This window comes from Ipomoea triloba, chromosome 7 (assembly GCF_003576645.1).
Source record: "Ipomoea triloba cultivar NCNSP0323 chromosome 7, ASM357664v1".
NCBI lineage: Eukaryota > Viridiplantae > Streptophyta > Magnoliopsida > Solanales > Convolvulaceae > Ipomoea > Ipomoea triloba.
In genome coordinates, this window is record NC_044922.1 from 18,228,554 (window position 1) to 18,248,548 (window position 19,995).

The 19,995-nt window shown below is 33.3% G+C and overlaps 3 protein-coding genes across 8 annotated transcripts in view; 2 read left to right on the forward strand and 1 right to left on the reverse strand.

Annotated features, from left to right (window-relative positions):
* Positions 1-614: 614 nt before the first annotated feature.
* On the reverse strand, positions 615-2,725 carry LOC116024575 (F-box/FBD/LRR-repeat protein At1g13570-like). The gene is made up of 4 exons (XM_031265493.1): positions 2,528-2,725; positions 1,556-2,387; positions 1,284-1,436; positions 615-1,185 (listed from the first exon to the last, which is right to left on the reverse strand). The coding sequence occupies exons 2-4, from the start codon at positions 2,324-2,326 to the stop codon at positions 832-834; spliced, it is 1,278 nt and encodes a 425-aa protein (XP_031121353.1). The 5' UTR covers positions 2,327-2,387; positions 2,528-2,725; the 3' UTR covers positions 615-831.
* Positions 2,726-7,405: 4,680 nt separating this feature from the next.
* Positions 7,406-9,532, forward strand: LOC116024674 (F-box/FBD/LRR-repeat protein At1g13570-like). 3 transcript variants are annotated; one of them, XM_031265626.1, is made up of 4 exons: positions 7,406-7,513; positions 7,680-8,629; positions 8,725-8,898; positions 9,032-9,532. In XM_031265626.1, the coding sequence occupies exons 2-4, from the start codon at positions 7,760-7,762 to the stop codon at positions 9,311-9,313; spliced, it is 1,326 nt and encodes a 441-aa protein (XP_031121486.1). In that variant the 5' UTR covers positions 7,406-7,513; positions 7,680-7,759; the 3' UTR covers positions 9,314-9,532. The 3 variants fall into 3 exon arrangements, with proteins under 3 accessions (XP_031121486.1, XP_031121485.1, XP_031121487.1); XM_031265625.1 differs by having other exon boundaries at positions 7,412-7,513; positions 7,685-8,629; XM_031265627.1 differs by having other exon boundaries at positions 7,435-7,513; positions 7,735-8,629.
* A 1,958-nt stretch (positions 9,533-11,490) lies between these two features.
* LOC116025491 (F-box/FBD/LRR-repeat protein At1g13570-like) overlaps positions 11,491-19,995 on the forward strand; it is a 48,847-nt gene continuing 40,342 nt past the window's right edge. Inside the window, exons 1-4 of one of the 4 annotated variants that reach the window (XM_031266726.1) lie at positions 11,491-12,329; positions 12,525-12,595; positions 12,697-12,849; positions 12,949-13,534. In XM_031266726.1, coding sequence (XP_031122586.1) covers positions 11,819-12,329; positions 12,525-12,595; positions 12,697-12,849; positions 12,949-13,311 — 1,098 coding nt within the window. In that variant the 5' untranslated portion in view covers positions 11,491-11,818 and the 3' untranslated portion in view covers positions 13,312-13,534. Of the gene's footprint in view, positions 12,596-12,696; positions 12,850-12,948; positions 13,535-19,995 lie in introns of those variants that run through there. The other 3 variants (XM_031266723.1, XM_031266727.1, XM_031266725.1) reach the window with 3 other exon arrangements.

Consider the following 19,995-nt stretch of genomic DNA (forward strand, 5'->3'; position numbering starts at 1 on the left):
TGTTAGAGTTATCTGGATTATGTCGAAGAGAGATTGAATTAGTGAACTTCTGATGGAGATTCTTGATAATATTTTGAAAAAATTTTCCCAAGGAGATGCTAGAACTATTTTATTGTCCACTGGATGGAGAGATATTTGGTCCAGTCCTAAACAACTAAAGTGCATGTGGCCATTTGCTGGGTTTTATCTAATCAACAAAATTGTCATGTAGCACAATGGACCTATTTGGAAATTTGAGTTTCTTGATAATGGCAAACAATGGACCTATTTGGAAATTTGAGTTTCTTGATAATGGCAAGCCAAGTCCAGCTATGGAATAGTAGTTCATTACATATTTATATGACACTGATAACTTGTAAGTCACGCAAAAAAGAAGTTGATGAAATGCCTAGAGAGATAACTTGTAAGTCACGCAAAAAAGAAGTTGATGAAATGCCGAGATTGCATCTTTATAACGTAGTAGAATTTTTTGTTGATGATATTATGCTTGTGAACCTCTCATTTATATGAAAATGCTTTAATGACTAGTAATTGGCCTATCTATGGCAGGAATTTTTTTGACTATCAAATGCCATAACATTGTTAGATGAACTAACTTACGCACAAAAAAAAAAGAGCAGCATAATTGAAGTAATTTATTAACAAAAGCAAATATAGGAACATTCTTTTTTTTTTTTTGGCATTCATATAGGAACATTCTTAACTGCCCAGAATGCTTGCTGATTACAAATACCTTATGCTGAACAACTTAGAAAACATTTCAACTTACAACACAACCTTTGCATACATTTCTAAGCTGCACCAAAATAGAACCCATGGAGATTCACCATACTAAATTTCTGAAAGGCTAAAACCATGGGTATCCAACCAATCATCACGCATAGACGCATAGTAATCGCCCGCGCAAACAATTTGTGCGTTTGGAGATGCACGAGGGAAGCATTCCAACATCCTTTGGATTTTTCTCACCTCCGAGGCATTCACATCCCAAGAGTCCACAATAACAACTCTCTCTAGCGCAGGAGATCTTGAGAGCAGCATTTTCATAAAAAGCATTTCGAGTGCGAATTCACTGAATGATTCAATCTTGATTGTGTTAAGCATCTTCAATTCCTGAATAACAAAGCCACTGTCTGGATCCTCCAAAAGCCTTGAAGCAGCTTCTTGGTCATCCTTCCCACGGAACTATAACTCAAGAAGAAATGAAAAACAAACACAATTGTGAGACATTTGAAAAAGCAAAACAAGAAGAATCATACATGATTGCCAAATATATACTCTACCTCATTCGCAAATATCCGCAGTTCACATAGGTTGGGACATTTTTGAAGCAATTGCATAGCAATGGCAAGTTGCTTCTGACAACCAAAATTTAATTCATATAGCTTCATTACTTGCAGATTTATTGCAGTTGGAAACACAGATACATCAATATCCTTGAAAAATAGGAACAAAGAAACCAAAATTAGCCACCACAAGAACTTTAACAAGCCAGAAGGTAAAGAATAATATCTATCCATGCATTTGCATAAAGTAAAATGAGTTAGGTTCTCACCATCAAGGAAGAGCCGCACAACCAAAGAGTCTTAATGGCTTTCAAATGTGGCGCCAACCATCTCGACTCAACCACATCATACATACAAACAATAACAGACAAAATTTCAAGCTTAGGAGAACAGAACTCAAACTTATGGATCCCTGGACAATATCCGAAAGCCAGCTCCTCAAGTTTAGGAATATTAATACTAGAGGCAATTCCACTAACACTACACTTAAATTCAACTTTGAAGAAAGCTAATGAAGTGACATTGGAAAATATACCACAATCATTTACAGGCAAATCAATAAAGGGACCACGGACTATCAGTTGCTTAATTGTCCTGCAAGAGAGTAAACAAAATGGCAGCTTATATTCCTCCCAATCGTCAGTACTATCTAAACATATCTTAAGTTCCTCCACACCATTTCTTGACAAAAATAGACACCACCTATCAACATCAGACTGCTGCGGCGTAGGATCATCACATGAAATCTGTAGAGTAAATTTCTTAACCGGCCCAGCACGGAGAAAGAGGATATTATTGATTATATTCACGAGGGTTCTACCTTCATCTTCAAAGCACTTTCGGACACTATGCAAGAATTCCCAATCGAACGTAAGCTGCCCATGCTGCAACCAAACATCATTCCAGTGCTTTGAGAGCATAGCAGTTCTGGCGGCCTCTGGGGTGCGCAAAAACCCCAAAATTCTGTCCTTTACCTCTAAAGGCAGCTGACTTATTAAATCCCTACTTGCATCCGGTACGGCTTTGAGTCGCCAAGCCATTAAATTGAAACAACAATGAGGCGTCGGTCGAAATCGAAACCTAAATCGTTCTATTCTTCAACTGCAAGATTCCATAATTCGTAAATAAAAAGGAAATTAGGAAGCTAAGAGTTATTTTCAAAAAAAAAATAAAAAAAAAAAAAGGAAGCTAAGAGTTGGAAAGAAAACAGAGATTGGGGGAAAAGTGACAGAAACCCTCACCTCTGATGTTTGGGCCTTTGAAGATTAGAATGCTATTCCTCTTGAAGATTAGCCGTGGAGCAGAGTAGTAGACGCCAAACGGAGAAGACTAAGGCCGGCCACCGGTGGAGCTGAGTGGAGACTGGAGAATCGCGGTGGAGAGACAGGAGAGACGGCTTAGTCGCAGCCTCGCTCGCAGGGCTGAAGGGCTGAACTAGAGTCTAGGGATTTCATTTTCGTTTTAGAGATTTTAGCTTATATATTTATTTATTTATACCATTTTTTTTTAGTACTATTTATTTATACCATGATTCTTCTAGTACGGTAGTTTTGTCAACTATAGTTCTAAATTTTAAAGGCAAAAGGGTCAAATAGACCCATGTACCAACACTGATTGTTCATCCAGCAATATGGTCCATCTAAGTTATTATACTCCTAATTATTTTTCATCTAGCATTTTTAGCCCATTTCTAACAAGTAACCCATTTAATTTGTTGACATGGAAAAATAAAATAATAAAAAATGATGACATGTTATTTATATGAATATTTTGGATGATTTTACCCTATTTTATTAATGAATAAAATGATTTCTTGCAATGAAATAGGGTAGAAATCAAAGTTGTTATATAATGTTTTAATTACAGTGTACTGCCCGACTGTGTGTGTATAGTGGGATATTCAAAGTTGTTCGGTAATGAAATTACATAAAAATCGATATATTAAAATTAAATATAATAACTTAAGATATTATATTGGGTAAATTTTATTATTTTTAAAAAAATAATTTAATTTTTATATATCAATTTTCATGGAATCTCATTGTCGAACGACACTGAATACCCCGCTATACATATACAGTACACTCCGCTATACATACACAATACACTGTAGTTGAAACTTTATATAGCAACTTTGATCTCTGCCTTATTTCTTTCCAAGAAATCATCCAAAAATACAATATCTTAAGTTATTCAATTATCCAAAAATCCAAAAATATTAATTTATTTTTAAAATAAAATAAAATTTACCCAATACAATATATCTTAAGTTATTATAAAAATAATTTAATTTTCATATATCGATTTCCATGAAATCTCATTGCCGAACGATAGTGAATACCCCGCTATACATATACTCATGTAGTTAAAACTTTATATAACAATTTTGATTTCTACCCTATTTCATTGCAAGAAATTATTTTTTTCATTAATGAAATATGGTAGAAATCATCCAAAACATCCATATAAATAACATGTCATCATATTTTCTAATTTTATTTTTCCATGTCATCAAATTAGATGGGTTACTTGTTAGAAATAGGCTAAAAATGCTAGATGAAAAATAATTAGGAGTATAATGACCTAGATGGACCATATTTTAGTTCATGGTGCTAGATGAACAATCAATGATAGTACATGGGCCTATTTGACCCTTTTGCCAATTTTAAAATTAATCATCTGTGGTCTTTCGAGTTTCAAAATATTACTAACTGTGATCCAATCGTTAATTTGCTCAATTTACACCGTATAAATGAAGAACAAAAATGTCCTTTCGTGTTATTCTTCCATTTTTAAGTGAAAATATAGTCTTTTGACCAGCAAATGCATCTTCTTTCTTTCCAATTCTTCTTCGCTAAGTTCCAGCAAATGCATTGTCTTACCATCTGATGCCACAATATTCAGCTTGCATAGGTTGGAGGAATTTTGAACCAACTGCAAAACAAAGGCAATCTCCTCTCTACATGAAACACTTAACTGATACAGCTTAATCACTTACCGATTACTGAACCCCTTATCCTTTGATTTTTGGTTTGAGCCTTTGCCAGTTACGGTAACCGAAGGGAACCAGAATGCTATTCATCTTGTTGGGTTTAAATGATGATTGCTCCTCAAATCTCATATTGGTTTAAACCTGTGCAATCGTTATTGCGTGGACCAGAGTCCCAAACGATATCGTTTCTCTTTTAAGAAGATACGCCGTCTTTAATTTAGAGACGTGTGTCAAACAAATTTTTTTATTTTCACTCGACCTACATTTTCCTTTCCATTGTGTCTCCCTTTAACTCCAATGCTGCAACATACATTTTTATAACTCATAAAGTGCATTATTCTAACTCATAATAAATCTTCTTACCCTAGGAGGCTAGGAGATTCATTATGAATGGCTTAATAGACGTCGTTATTAACTAACATAATTTGTAAAACGTCAAAACGACGTCGTTTTGGACTATGGTCCACACAGCTATATGAACGGTGTAATTTGTCAAACCTGTAGGTGGAGTGGACTCCAAGTCTAAAGCCAATTGAGGCCCAAAAGTTAATTGGGTTATGAGAATAATTGAAATTCATAAGCAAGGTTTCTGGACCTCGATTAGGGGTGTACACAATGTGGTGAAACATAATTGAGGGGCAAAATTTATGTACCGTTTTGAAAATTGAGGGGCAACATTTACACTACTAATAGTTCAGGGGTGACATTGATAATTGACATGTTAGGGAGGACATAAATTACAATTTTTCCTATTAAATTATGATAAGATATTTTATCATGTGAGTTCTACTAAAAGTGTTTATACTAAGAGTATGAGTGTGGTCTGGTCATGTAAGAGTACAAGTTTAAAGTAAATGTAGCATTTTTCTTTTGAAAAATACGTGCATCATTATTATTTTGTAGCTGTTGAATTTGAAATTAATTAAATTGCCATATAATTCTCTAAAGAGATAATTATAATCATAATAATTAATTTGACAATAATACCACTAAGTTTAACATCTATTTACCGAAATCTTAACTAAAGAATATTTGTGATAAAAAAATAAATGTTAAAATACATATTTTGACACTAAAAAGAGTACTAACCCAATAGTCAAATGACCATTTATAATATTTACTCTAATTTATAAATCTAACCCTTTAACAATTAAAAATTAAACTCAATCTGAATCCTTAAAAATCTAATTCCTAAATCCTAAATTCTAAATTCTAAAACCCCTAAATCCCTAACGACCAGAAGAACGACTGAGCGACTCCGCCAAACACTCCCACGACGCTGCGAATCTGCGAGTTTGGGTAAGTTTTCTTTGTTGAAATCTATGGAATGCTGCTTCCCTCACTCCATCGTTGATTTTATTTCTCTGTATCTCGTACGCAGAACTGCAGAAGAGCTGCCATTTTCTTTCTCTGTTTATTTCCAGTCCCTAACTTTCTTTTTTTCTAATTTATCTATTAATTTACTTGCTGAGAGATGCGGCGTAGTGTAGGGATGTTGAAGTTGCATCTTTCAGTAATTTGAGTTTGGGTGCAATGACAGACTGTATTAGCTAGTGGTTTGATGAATGCACATTGTTGAAAGGTCGACCTCAATTCGAGTCAATCGAGTTGATAATATCCATATCAACTTTAATCTAACTCGAAATATCCATTTCAAGTTGTACCAAATTATAATTTCAAACAAAGTACAAATTTAATCTAACTCGAATTTCTTGAACTTTTGCACAAAAGTACAACATAAAATCATTTTTTAAAAATATAATAATGTATGAAAATGTTTACATTATACAAGAAAAAATTATAAATTAAATTCTTCAAAGAAGCATTTGACAATATAAAATCATGTTTAAATATTATATCAAAAATTAACCCTTAAATCAAGATGATTGAATTATTTGCGTATTATATACTATGATAAATTAATTATTAGACAGTGTAGGTACATAATTCATACTCTTAGGGGGCGTTTGGTTCACGGAATGTTAGATTACCTTAGGGAATGTTAGATTGCTGGGAATGTTAGATAACTGGGAATGTTAGATTCCTGTGTTTGGTTTAAAATTGAAGTAGGTAAATAAGACAACGGAAATAAGATAAGTTGATTAAAATGCCAAAAACTTAATATTAGTGATAAGATAAGGGAATGTGAGATTACCTAAGAAATCGGGGTGTATCTCACATTCCCTTCCAATAGCTAAAAACTTCATCGGGAGGTTATGTTACATTCCCTGAGAATCTTACATGACTTGAACCAAACATGGGAATCTTGTAATCCCAAGCAAATATAACCTTAGTTATCTCATATAACTTGAACCAAATGCTCCCTTAAGGTACAAAATTTTATAATGCAAGACACAAAAAGTCAAAACACAAAACACATACACATGAATCAGGATCCATTTTTGGTCTATGGTACGAGGATTGTCTTTTTTGTTCTTTAAAATAAATTATTTATTAGTTTCTTATTATATTATAATGTAATGTAAAACTGAATAAATAGAGAACTACGAACCACTCAGCGCCGTTCACGTGTCCAAATCTAACAGATCATATATACTTATTTTTTAAAAAAAAGTGGTGACATTTTCGTAAATAATTAAACATCGAAGTGCAAGTATATTGTGTTGAAACTTGAAAGTGCAATTAACAGTTTCATATAATGCACCTAAGTGCAAGTAAAATGTACACTGAGCTTCAATATTAAGTGCATCTAACGTTATCATTAGTTGCACCAGATGTTATCGTTAAGTGCACCTATGTGAAAGACTTTATCATTAGGTGCACGAATGTCACCAAGATAAATTACTTGCACTTGTAAGTGATTGTACTTGCACTTTTTACTTGCAAACTTGCACCTGTAACACATTTTACTTATACCAAAGTTTGAGTTATTTACAAAAATATCACCGCGTCGTTTTTTTAAAATTACATTTGATTCGTTGATTCTGGACATGTGGACGATTGTAAGTGGTTCTTAGTTCTCCCCTCGGCAAACACCCGCAAAGACTAAAATGGGCAATAGTCAAATGGCCATTTGTGATATTTACTCTAATTTATAGAACTAACCCTTTAACAATTAAAAAATTAAAATTCACCCTCAAATTCTGGATCCTTAAAAATCTAAATTCCGAAATCCTAAAATCAAAATTCTAAATCCCTAAATACCTAGCGACCAGAAGAACGACTGAGCGACTCCGCCAAACACTCCGACGACGCTACGAATCTGCGAATTTGGGTAAGTCTTCTTCGTTGAAATTTATGGAACGCTGCGAGTCTGCAATTTTCTTTCTCTGTACGGCGTATGCAGAACTGCTGCCATTTTATTTCTCTGTTTATTTCCAGTCCTTAACTTTCCTTTGTTAATTTTATCTATTAATTTCCTGATGAGAGATGTGGCGTAGTGTAGGAATGTTGAAGTTGCATCTTTCAATAATTCGAGTTTGGGTGCAATGACAGATTGTATTAGCTAGTAGTTGGATGAATGCACATTGTTGAAATGTCGACCTCAATTCCAGTCAATCCTGTTGATAATATCCATATGGCTGGAGAAGACAGAATTAGTGAACTCCCCGTGGGTATACTTGACAATATTTTGGGATTTTTGCCGATTCAAGAAGCTGCTAGAACTGTGATTTTATCTTCCTCCTGGAAGGATATCTGGTTTAGTCTGACAAAGCTCAACTTTTGCCATGGTTTTTTTGATTACATATGTCTTAAATATTCCGATGCTGAAGGTTGGAAGTCGGATTCTCAATCTCCTATTTGGGAAGTAATTAACAAAATTCTCATGCAGCACAATGGACCTATTCAGAAAATTGTCTTCGACTTTTCTGAAGAAGTATTTGTATTCCATTCCCCTGAAGAATTTGATTTTTGGGATATATCTAAGTTGTTGTCGTACAACTTGAATCAGTGGTTTCTTCTTCTCACCCAGAATGGTGTTGAAGAAATTGACATTTCTTGTTTTAGAGAGACAAAATGCCAGGTGCCGAATTGCTTACTTTCTTGCCCAACACTGAAGAAATTGAAACTTGAAAATGTCGATGTTGAACCAATAAATGACTATTGTATACTTCCGAATGTTACATCACTTTCTCTTCGGTATGTTGACTTTAATCCTACAACTTGTTCGGATTATGGTGTTTATCTTCCTATGCTAGAGGATCTCTCATTTGATCAATGCGATAAGATATTTTATTTTAACATTGTTGCACCAAAGCTTGGTAGTTTGGAGATCTCCCTGCTCGAGTATTCTCCTTATTTAAAAAAAAAATTTGGAGTTCTGCCGCCTAACTTGGACTTGAGATCTATATCAAGATTTGATTTGATTTGTTCCCCCTGTTGCTTTGAGGTAAATTGGCTTGGTGACTCTTTTTTTGTTTAATTCTGTTTTTATAAAATGTTTTTTTAGGAACTGATCTAATTCTCTTTCTCTTGATTTCCAAGGTGCTTATTAAAGAACATATTAGAGTTGGACATGCACCTGCACTAAACTTTGAACTCCTCAAGCTAAGTGTAGCAACTTGTAGATTTACGCCAGAATATATAAATAATTCTGCATTCATAAATCTGCTGCGAGCATGCCCAAAATTATGCGAACTTGATATATGGCATCTAGAGGTAATCTTCATTTTTATATATATGGATCAACTGTAAAATTCTGATTGGTTCCATTATTGTTGCATTTCTTAATGCACATTTGTTATGTAAATTATGAACTGATTGCTTATTTATGTTTATGTTCTGTTATTAGCCATTGAATTTAAATCCAGAGGATTTTGTGCTTATGGAGGAACTCAGCAGTGTGGCTCAAACACTGAAAATGCTTCGCACTTTGAAGTTTAGCCGTTTTTTTGGGTTGACGTCTGAAGTGCAGACTATTAAGGCGTTACTAGCTTGCTTTCCAGGAATTAAGAAGGTTTTCATTGTTCGAGGGTTGATTAGCTCTGATGAAGAATTTAAAATTATGCAGAAACTTTTAGACTTCCCTCGTGCCTCTACAGAAGCAGAATTTTTTTACATAGAGGAATTTTAATTTTATGCTGTTTCCTTAGTATGTAAGTTCTGTATTGTGTAATGGTTTGTGAGATTGCTTATTAGGTTTGAATGTACTATCACAACTGAAGTTGGGCTTTAACGGTTTGTTTCCGGTATTATATTAACTACTAGTATTTTCACCTGTGCGATGCACGGAATGGATTATATAAATTATAACATCAAATATTATATAGTGCAATTGAAGATATATTTTGGATCGATTGTGTTTTCTGATGTTATCCTTGTTTGAATTCCAGCAAATAATTGTTTAATTAATAGCTAATGTGCATATGTACGCATGCGGTGTTGGAACATTGCTTAATTAATAGCTAATGTGCATATGTACGCATGCGGTGTTGGAACTTTAGAGATTTTATACATCATTGTTTAGGATTTTTTTAGGATTTTTTTTTTAGAAGTTGTTTAGGAATTTAATAAATTGGGCAAATATGCTCTTTCTCTAGTAACTCAGTTATAAAAATCAATTGTTATTCTAACTCATATGTATGGAAAATATATTTTTGTGGAGATATATATCAATTTTTTCATATTAAAAAAAAACATAATATCACTGGTTATATTTACACATTATTGAAAACCTTTTTGTAGACAACATTAGTAGTAGCAACACAATCTTGTAAATCATCGTCTAGAGCTTAAAAACTGATTTTTTCAGCAATAACCCAACGTGAGTTAGTGTTCGGCCTTGACTTTTGTTGATAGTCAAGGCATATGCAAGCATCAATAGGAATTACTTGAAGGGCAATCTTGTATCAAAAAGAATGATAGACATTCGAGGTATAAGAACTTTGGTTCCTTCATGTGTCCCATTAACTATTCTTGCTTTAACAATGTGATCTGCCAATCTTGTTATGAAGAGTCGCATATTGTTATAAAGACCAAGAGAATGGTCTATCTTCCGCAATAACATAACAAGTGCATCGACATTTAGTTAATGTCAATGAATGATTAAGAAAATCATACAATCTCAATCTATTTACAATATGCTATGGACCTGAGTTCACCTTGCAATGTGTACTTATGTACATGTTTACAATTTTAAAACTCTATATATTCACAATTTGAGATCTTAATATACAAAATTACATTACTTAATATTCACAATTTTTGAACTTTATATTAACAATTTTGTTATATTGATTCAAACATTATGTTATGTTGTTGAATATAGCGTTTTGTAATTATGAATATAGAATTTTAAAAAAATGAATATCGAGTTCAAAAATTGTAAATATAGAGTTCAAAAATAGTGAACATAGAAATCTAAAATTGTGAACATAGAGATTTAAAATTGTGAACACGGACATGAGTCCACCTTGAAATCATAAGTGGTCCCTTGCAAGGTGGATCCATGTCCGTGTTCATAATTTTGGATCTCTATTGACTATTGATTTTCACCAATTTAGAAAAATCAATAGTCAATGGACCACTTATGATTAAATTAAAAGTCGAGGACGAAAATTGGTAAAGATTAGGGATGTTCAATTGGTTAATCGAACCGTTTTAATTGAAGTTTTTAAAACTTTAACCGCTAATTGAACCTTGTTGTACTTGTTCTTATTATTTATTAATGAAGGTTTATTATTATAAAAAAAAAAACTTTAACCGCTAACCAAACCAAACCAAACTTTTGATTACTGAATTAACTGAATCGAAGTTTTTTTCGATTGACCGATTATAACCGATTGCCAAACTTTTTTAAGCTAAACTTTTAAATCTTAAAAATAATAAATATAATAATAAATCCAATTAAAATAATAAATCTATAAGAAAATATATAAAAACAATATTATTACAACATTACAAATTTATAGGGATTTTACATTATATATAAAAAATTTCGGTTAACTATTTAGTTAATTCAATTAACAAAAATTTCAAATCAAATTAATCATTAATCAAAATTTTAAGAAGTCTTAAACCATTAACCGAACTGAAAAAAGTTCGATTAAAAAACGATTAATCGAACTTATCGATTCGGTCGGTTAACCAAAATTTTTTAAAAATTTGTACACCTTTAATAAAGATCAATAGTCAAAGGATTATTTATGGTAAAATTAAAAATCAAATGATAAAATTGGTAAATAACAATATTTAAGGGACCATTTCTAAAATTAACTATATATAAATAATGTAAAATCCCCAAAACTAAAACGAAATCCTAAATCCTAGTTCAACAATTAGCCTTCGCCGTTTAGCCCTGCGACTCAGCCGTCTCCCTGTCTTCCCGCCGGCGGTCGGCCTTAGTCTTCTCCGTCTGGCGTCTGCTACTCTGCTCCGATTCCCTTCGGCTTTTTCTAACCCGCAAAGGCCCAAACCAAACATCAGAGGTGAAGGTTTCTGTCACTTTTCCCTCAATCTCTGTATTCTTCCCAACTCTTCCTAATTTCCTTTTATTTACGAAATACGAAATCTTGCTATTGAAGAATAGAACGATTTTAGCTTTTGATTTCGACTTGCGCCTCATTGTTCTTTCAATTTAATGGCTCAATGTCGGCGACTCAAAATCGCACCGGATGCAAGGAGGGATTTAATAAGTGCCTTGCCGGTAGAGGTAAAGGACAGAATATTGGAATGTTTGCCCACTCGAGACGCCGCCAGAGCTGCTGTGCTCTCAAAGAGCTGGAATGATGTTTGGTTGCAGCATGGGCGGCTTGCGTTCGATTGGGATTTCTTGCTAACTGTCCCACAGTGCCGAGATAATTATGCTAGAACCCTCGTTAACATAATCAATAATATCCTCTTTTCCCGTGTTTGGCCGGTTAAGAAATTTACTCTACAGATTTCATATAATGATCCTTGGCCGGCGCAGTCTGATATTGATAGGTGGTGTCTTTTTCTGTCAAGAAATGGTGTGGAGGAACTTAACATAAGTTTAGATAGTAGTGATGATTGGGAGGAATATAAGCTTCCATTTTGTTTACTCTCTTGCAGGACAATTAAGCAACTGATAGTCCGAGGTCCCTCTATTGATTTGCCTGTAAATGCTTGTGGTATATTTTCCAATGTCACTTCATTAGCTTTCTATAATGTTGAATTTAAGTGTAGTGTTAGTGGAATTGGCTTTAGTATTAGTTTTCCTAATCTTGAGAAGATGGCTTTTGGATATTGTCGAGGGATCGATAAGTTTGAGATTGGCCAGCCAAAGCTTGAAATGTTGTCTGTTATTGGTTCTATGTATGATGTAGTTGATTCAAGATGGTTGGCACCGCATATGAAAGCCATTAAGACTCTTTGGTTGAGTGACTCTTCGTTGTGGGTGAGAATCTAACTCATTTTACTAGATATAATTCTTTACCTCCTGGCTTGTTAAAGGTTCTTGCGATGGATAATTATGTTTCTTTATTCCTATTTTTCAAGGGTATGGATGTATCTGCGTTTCCAACTGCAATAAATTTGCAAGTAATGAAGTTATATGAATTAAATTTTGGTCTTCGGAAGCACCTCGTTGTTGCTATGCAATTGCTTCAAAAATGCCCCAACCTATGTGAACTGCGGATTATTGCAAATGAGGTAGAGTATATATTTGGCAATCATGTATGATTCTTATTGTTTTGCTTTTTCAAATGTCCTCATAGTTGGTATTGTTTTTCATTTCGTCTTGAGTTATAGTTAGGTTGGAAGGATGACAAAGAAGCTGCTTCAAGGCTTTTGGAGGATCTGAACGGTGGCTTTGTTATTCAAGAGCTGAAGATGCTTAACACAATCAAGATTGAATCATTCCGTGAATCCGCATTCGAAATGCTTTTTATGAAAATGCTGCTCTCAAAATCCCCTGCGCTAGAGAGAGTTGTTATTGTGAATTCTTGGGGTACGAATGCCTCCCGGGTGAGAAAAATCCAAAGGAAGTTGGAATGTTTCCCTCGTGCATCTCCAAACGCACAAATTGTCTGCATGGGTTATTATGCGTCTATGCGTGATGATTGGATGGATACCCATGGTTTTGTCCTTTCAAGATCCATAGTGTATGAGTGATGATTGGATGGATACCCATGGCTTTATCCTTTCAAAAACTTACTATTGTGAATTTCCATGGGGGTTCAATTTGGGTACAACTTAGAAATGTAAGCAATGGTTTCGTTGGAAGTTGAAATGTTTTCAAAGTTGTTCAGCATGAGGTATTTGTAATCAACAAGCAGTCTGCGCAAGAATGGTCCTCTATTTGCTTTTGTTAATAAATTACTTCAACTATGCTGCCTTTTTTTTTTTTCGTAAATTAGTTCATGCAACAATGTTAAGGTGTTTGATAGTATAAAAATTCCTGCCTTACATAGGCCCATTACTAGTCACTAAAGCATTTTCATATAAATGAGAGGCTCTCAAGCATTAGATCATCAACGGAAAATCAACATATTCAAAACAAAGTGAAATGTCATTTGAAAATGTGCAAAGATTAATAGATCAACACGTACTCAATAAAGATGCAATCTCTCTAGTGTAAGGCGGAAGCAAGTAATAAAAATAAAGGCCGAAGTTGGTAATAAAAACAAAGGTGCATTTCATAAGCTTCTTTTTGCGTGACAAAATGTGGACTACTACCCTTCTTTTTGCGTCACAAAATGTGGAATTGTGGATTACTATCCTCCATAGCTAGACGTTCCTTGCCATCATCAAGAAACTCAATTTCTAAATAGGTCCATTATGCTACATGACAATTTTGTTGATTACATAAAACCCAACAAATGACCACACATAACCACCATAGTCATAGTCGTAAGTGTAGTCAAAGAAGAAATCATCGAACTTGAGTCGTGTAAGACTGGACCAAATATTTCTCCATCCGGTGGACAATACAACATTTCTAGCATCTTGGCAAAAATTCCAAAATATTGTCAAGAATCTCTACCGGAAGTTCATTGATTCTATCTCTCTCTGACATAAACCAGATAACTTTAACATATGCATATTAAAGCGCAAATAAATTAAACTAAAACATAATCCTTAAACGGGTGGACCTGGTAAGTGGTAATCGCAGTTAAGTAGAAATAAGACAATAGCTCAAAATTCGGATTGAAATGGTATTGCTTAAATACTAAATTTCTAAAATATGAATTTAAAACCAACAAGTGAGTAGCAAGTTAGCATTCAAATTGTATAAATCCTATTGTTCAATCCCAATATGTATAAATTTTTGCATTATAAAATGACAATATTTATGTTATATTAGTACATTATATTATACTAATTTTAAAATTAGTAGTAATATATTCCTTTAATTTAAACATTGTAAGTGAGGGTATGTAAACTTTGGTGAAAGTTCGATTAATAGACCGAATATATAAATTTTAGTTAATTATTTTTTAACAAAAATATTACGATTCAATTAATCGCTAGAGGTTTTATAAAATTTCAATTTCAATCAATGATTAATTCGTTTCGAAACTATTGATCAATTAAAATTTAAAATAAAAAAATACATATATATATATATATATATATATATATATATATATATATATATATAATATAATATAAAATCCTAGACCCTAGTTCAATATAATCCAAGTCGTAGTCTATACTATATATAAAAACAATATCCTTCTCCCAAATTTTCCCGCCCAAACTTAGTGGCATTTTAGTAAAATCATTTATTTTATTCATTTATTAATTAATTATTCATATATATATATATATATATATATATATATATATATATATATATATTTATTTATTTATTTATTTATTCATAAAACCAGTCAATTGCTAAGAACATACCAATCCCATTCATCTATAATATTATTATGGTAATATGCTAATATTGTTAATATTAATTGGTGATATATTGGTAATATATATATATATATATATATATATATATATATATATATATATATATATATATATATATATATAAACAAAAGTTCCTGGACAATTTTTTCTGTCCAAACATGAGCATTTTTGTAAAATTAAACTCAAAATTATTTTAGTAAAATCATTGATTTTATTAATAAACCATATATATTTTCATAAAATTAGCAATCAATTATAATTACAACTAAAATTAATTACACTTTCCATTAAGAGGACCCTTTGTTTCACAATTTTTGTGCTATATATATCATCATATATTACAGGACAAGCCCAACTAAATTTATCATTCCATATGACATGGAGTCTCTAAAAAACAATTACTCAATAGGAATGAGATTTAAAATGAGGTTTGAAAGGGAAGAAGCTCCTGAGCAGATGTATATCACATGTGTTAGCATTGTTGAGGGTGATGTGTCTTTTCTAGACTATTAACTAATATTATGAGCGTTATGTGGTGGTTTTTTTAGGTTTACTGGAACTATTGTTGGCATTGAAGATCGTGATCCCCAGAAGTGGCCGGAATCAAAATGGAGATGTCTAAAGGTAATACCCTTGTGTTTGAAAGGGAGAGGTTTGGCGATACATTTTTATTTGTGATGCCTAAAGTGATATGTATTGCTATCTTTAGGTGCAGTGGGACGAAACTTCAACGATTCCAAGGCCTGATCGGGTTTCACCTTGGAAAATAGAGCCAGCACTTTATCCTTCTGCACTAAATCCACTAATTTGTGCCAAGCTTTCCCCCCAAATTTTAGGGGCATTTATTATAAATTAATTTCTCTTAACTAATCATACTTTACTATGTGTTTATGTTTATTGGTTATAATTATAATGTTATTTATAAACAAGAAAATTGCAATTTATTAATAATTATAATTAATTTATTTTTAATTTTTCCACATTTATTTTAGTAATAATATAATTATATAAGACATATTACTTATAGATATTTTAAAGATAATTTTAGACAAACAAATCATATATTATTCAATTAATTGAGTAATACTTTTGCACTAATATTTTTTTTTTGAAAGCACTTTTGTACTAATCTTATAATCAAATAAATGTACACATTCAACATTAGAATTTTTTTTTTATAATATCATCTTTATTTTTATTATCTCAATATAAATTTATCCACGCACGGGTAATTGGATAATTATTTGTTATAATTCAAGCCAAAAAAGCATGAGAAAACATAATCGATCCAATCAATCTCATCAATTGCGCTATATAATATTCGATGTTATAATATATATAATTGTATATGGATCCAAATATTCTTAAAATATTATAACAAATCCATTCCGTGCAGAGCACGTGCGAAAATACTAGTTAAATTAAATATATAATCCTTCGCCCCTTCAGCCCTGCGACTCAGCCGTCTCTCTCCACCGCGATTCTCCAGTCTCAACCGGCGGCCGGCCTTAGTGTTCTCCGTCTGGCGTCTGCTACTCTGCTCCACGGCTAATCTTCAAGATTTCCTAACCCGCAAAGGCCCAAAGCAAACCAAACATCAGAGGTTGGGGGTTTCTGTCACTTTTCCCCCAATCTCTGTTTTCTCCCCAACTCTTAGCTTCCTAATTTCATTTTATTTACGAAATACTAAAATTACAGTTGAAGAATAAAAGGATTTTAGCTTTTGATTTCGACTGACGCATGGCTCGACGTCGGCTAATCAAAACCACTGTAGGGGATGCAAGTAGGGATTTGATAAGTTCTCTGCCGGTAGAGGTAAAGCACAGAATTTTGGAGTGTTTACCTACCCGAGACGCTGCCAGAACTGCTCTACTCTCAACCCACTAGAATGATGTTTGGTTGCAGCATGGGAAGCTTGTGTTCAATTATGACTTCTCAAATAGTGTCCAACAGGGTCACGATGATGAAGGCAAAACTCTGGTTGACATAATAAATACTATTCTCCTTCCCCGTGCTGGACTGGTTAAGAAATTTACTCTACACATTGAACATTATTTTACTGAGCTGCGGCAGTCTGTTTTGAATAGGTGGTGTCTTTTTCTATCAAGAAATGGTGTGGAGGAGCTTAGCATATGTTTTTTTTAATTGTGGAGAGGCTGAATATAAGCTGCCATTTTGTATACTCTCCTGCCCGACAATTAAACAACTCAATGTCCAAGTTCGCTTTATTGATTTGCCAGTAAATAATAATAATGTTGGTGGTATATTTTCCAATGTCACTTCATTATCTTTTAGGGGTGTTCAATTTAGGTGTGCCGTTAATGGAACTGCCTCTATTATTAGTATTCCTAACCTTGAGAAGCTGGATTTCGTATTTTGTTGGATCAATAAATTTGAGATCAGCGCTTCAAAACTTAAAATGTTATCTGTTCGTAATTCTGTGTGTAATGTGGTTGAATCAAGATGGTTGACACCACATTTGAAAGCAATTAAGGCTCTTTGGTTGTGTGGCTCTTCCTTGCAGGTCAGAATCTATTCTGCCTCATTTTACTTTATGAAATGGATGGCTGACAGATTTAATTTAATTAGTTTCCTGCCTTCTAGCTAGCTTGTTAAAGTTCTTAATTGTCTGCCTAATTTTTTTACTTTCTTTATTACTATCTTTCAAGTATATGGACGCATCTTTGTTTGCAACTTCAATAAATCTCTAAGTACTGGGGTTGTATGATTTAAGTTTTGGTTGTGGGAAGCAGCTCACTGTTGCTATGCAATTGCTTCAAAAATGCCCCAACCTATGTGAACTGAGAATTATGGAAGATCAAGTTGAGTATACATTTAATTTGGCAATCATGCATATATGATTCTTCTGTTTTTTCTTTTTCAAATGTCCTCACAGTTGTGCATGGCTTTCATTTCTTCTTGAGTTACAGCTAGTATGCAAAAGTGATAAAGAAGCTGCTTCAAGACTTTTGGAGGATCTAGATGGTTGCTTTATTGTTCAGGATCTAAAGATGCTTAACACAATCAAGTTTGAGTCATTTAGAGGAGCCACAGTCGAAATACTTTTTGTGAAAATGTTGCTCTCAAAATCCCCCGCACTAGAGAAAGTTGTTATTATGGAATCTGGTTATATTGACGCATCCGTAGCTGTCAAAAGCCTAAGGGAGTTGTTGTATTTTCCTCGTGCATCTCCAAAAGCCAAAATTGCTTGCATGGAACACAAGGACTCCGGGTTTGGTTGGACCACGGGGGGATTGTGGTCAATCAAGACTTGGTGGTAGAGTGTGCATAAAGATGCAAAGGTGATAAAAGTGTATCTCTCTATCTCTTGTGCTGTGCTAGCCGCCGTGTGGTCAATCAAGACTTGGTGGTAGAGTGTGCATAAAGATGCAAAGGTGATAAAAGTGTATCTCTCTATCTCTTGTGCCGTGCTAGCCGCCGTGTTAAGTAATTTACTCTATGCACTTCTTGTGGAGTAAGAAACTGATCCTATAGAGTATATATTTGCCTATCATGATTTTCTTTTTTCTTAATTTCCTTATGATTGTACTTAATTTTCATTTCTTGTTGAGTGGTAGACATGTTTTATCTAATGAGCTAAGACTTTCGGAGGATCTTATTGTTCAAGATCTAAAGATGCTTAACACATTGAAGATTGAACTGTTTTAAGGCATCCACACTCGAAATTATTTTGTGAAAATGTTGCTCTTTAAATCCCTTACCCCGGAGAAAGTTGTTATTCAATAATCATATGATCTCGACTCCTCCATGGCAGTCAAAAGTCCAAGAGAGTTGTTGGCTTCCCTGGTGCATCTCCAAAAGTACAAATTGTATACATGGACTATAACTTTAGGCATAGAGTAGTAGGCTTCCCAGCTAGAGTTTTAGGAATGGAGTATGGTGCAGCCCATTGCATGGTTTAAAGTAGAAATGTAATCAATGGTTGTCCTAAATTGTTGTAAACTTTTGTAAGATAAGGATGACATCTTATTTTGCTAAGTAGTAGACTTGAAGAATGTCTCCCTTGAATGTAAGTAGTATATTTTGTCTGAGATGATGTTGGATGCTTATAATGTAATAGGTATATGGGGTGTGTTCTTAGTTCTTATTGCATTAATATAGTTTCTTCTACAACTTGGAGGGTCTGGTTGAGTGGAATAGATTCATCCCTCCTTAAATCAAATGCTAAGGGTTCAGTCTTTGATTTCGGTATGGAGCGCATCCACTATGTCTGACGGTGTAAACTTCTAAATAATTTCACATCTTAATGGTAGCAATTTTATGAGTGTGATAATTTTTTTTTTTTTGGATATTCTAATACAATAAACAAGGTTTTTTAATTACCTGAAAGAATAAAATGTTTAAAAAAAAATGATATTATGATATTGCTCTTCATATTGAGGCGCAAATTATTCCGTGGACCATGGTCTAAAACGGTGCCGTTTCTTTTAATGAAGAGGAACGACACCCATCTGTGTAGTTCCGCGTAAAGTAGCTCTGTTTGTATAATATATTCAATTTCATTTTATACACTATAGTTTCATTACAACACAATTACAGTGTCATTTCGATATAACGTACTACAGTTTCATTAGACAATATACACTCAAATTCAGTTTCATTTTATATACACTACAGTTTCATTTTAACACAAATACAATTTAATTTCAATTTAATTACAGTTTCATTTGATAATATAAAAAAAATATGTGAGACGCTTTGATTTTATATACACTGTAGTTTCATTTTGTAATTGACACACCAAAAATATGGGCTCCGTTAAAAAGTAGCGGTAGCCGTTTCTTTACTTAAAGAAACGACATCGTTTTTGGACCATGATCCACAATATAACAACTAATACTGAGGTTAATAAGCACCTCGGGAGCCATGACAATAAAAATCTCTAATCAGACTAGTGTCATTGATTCT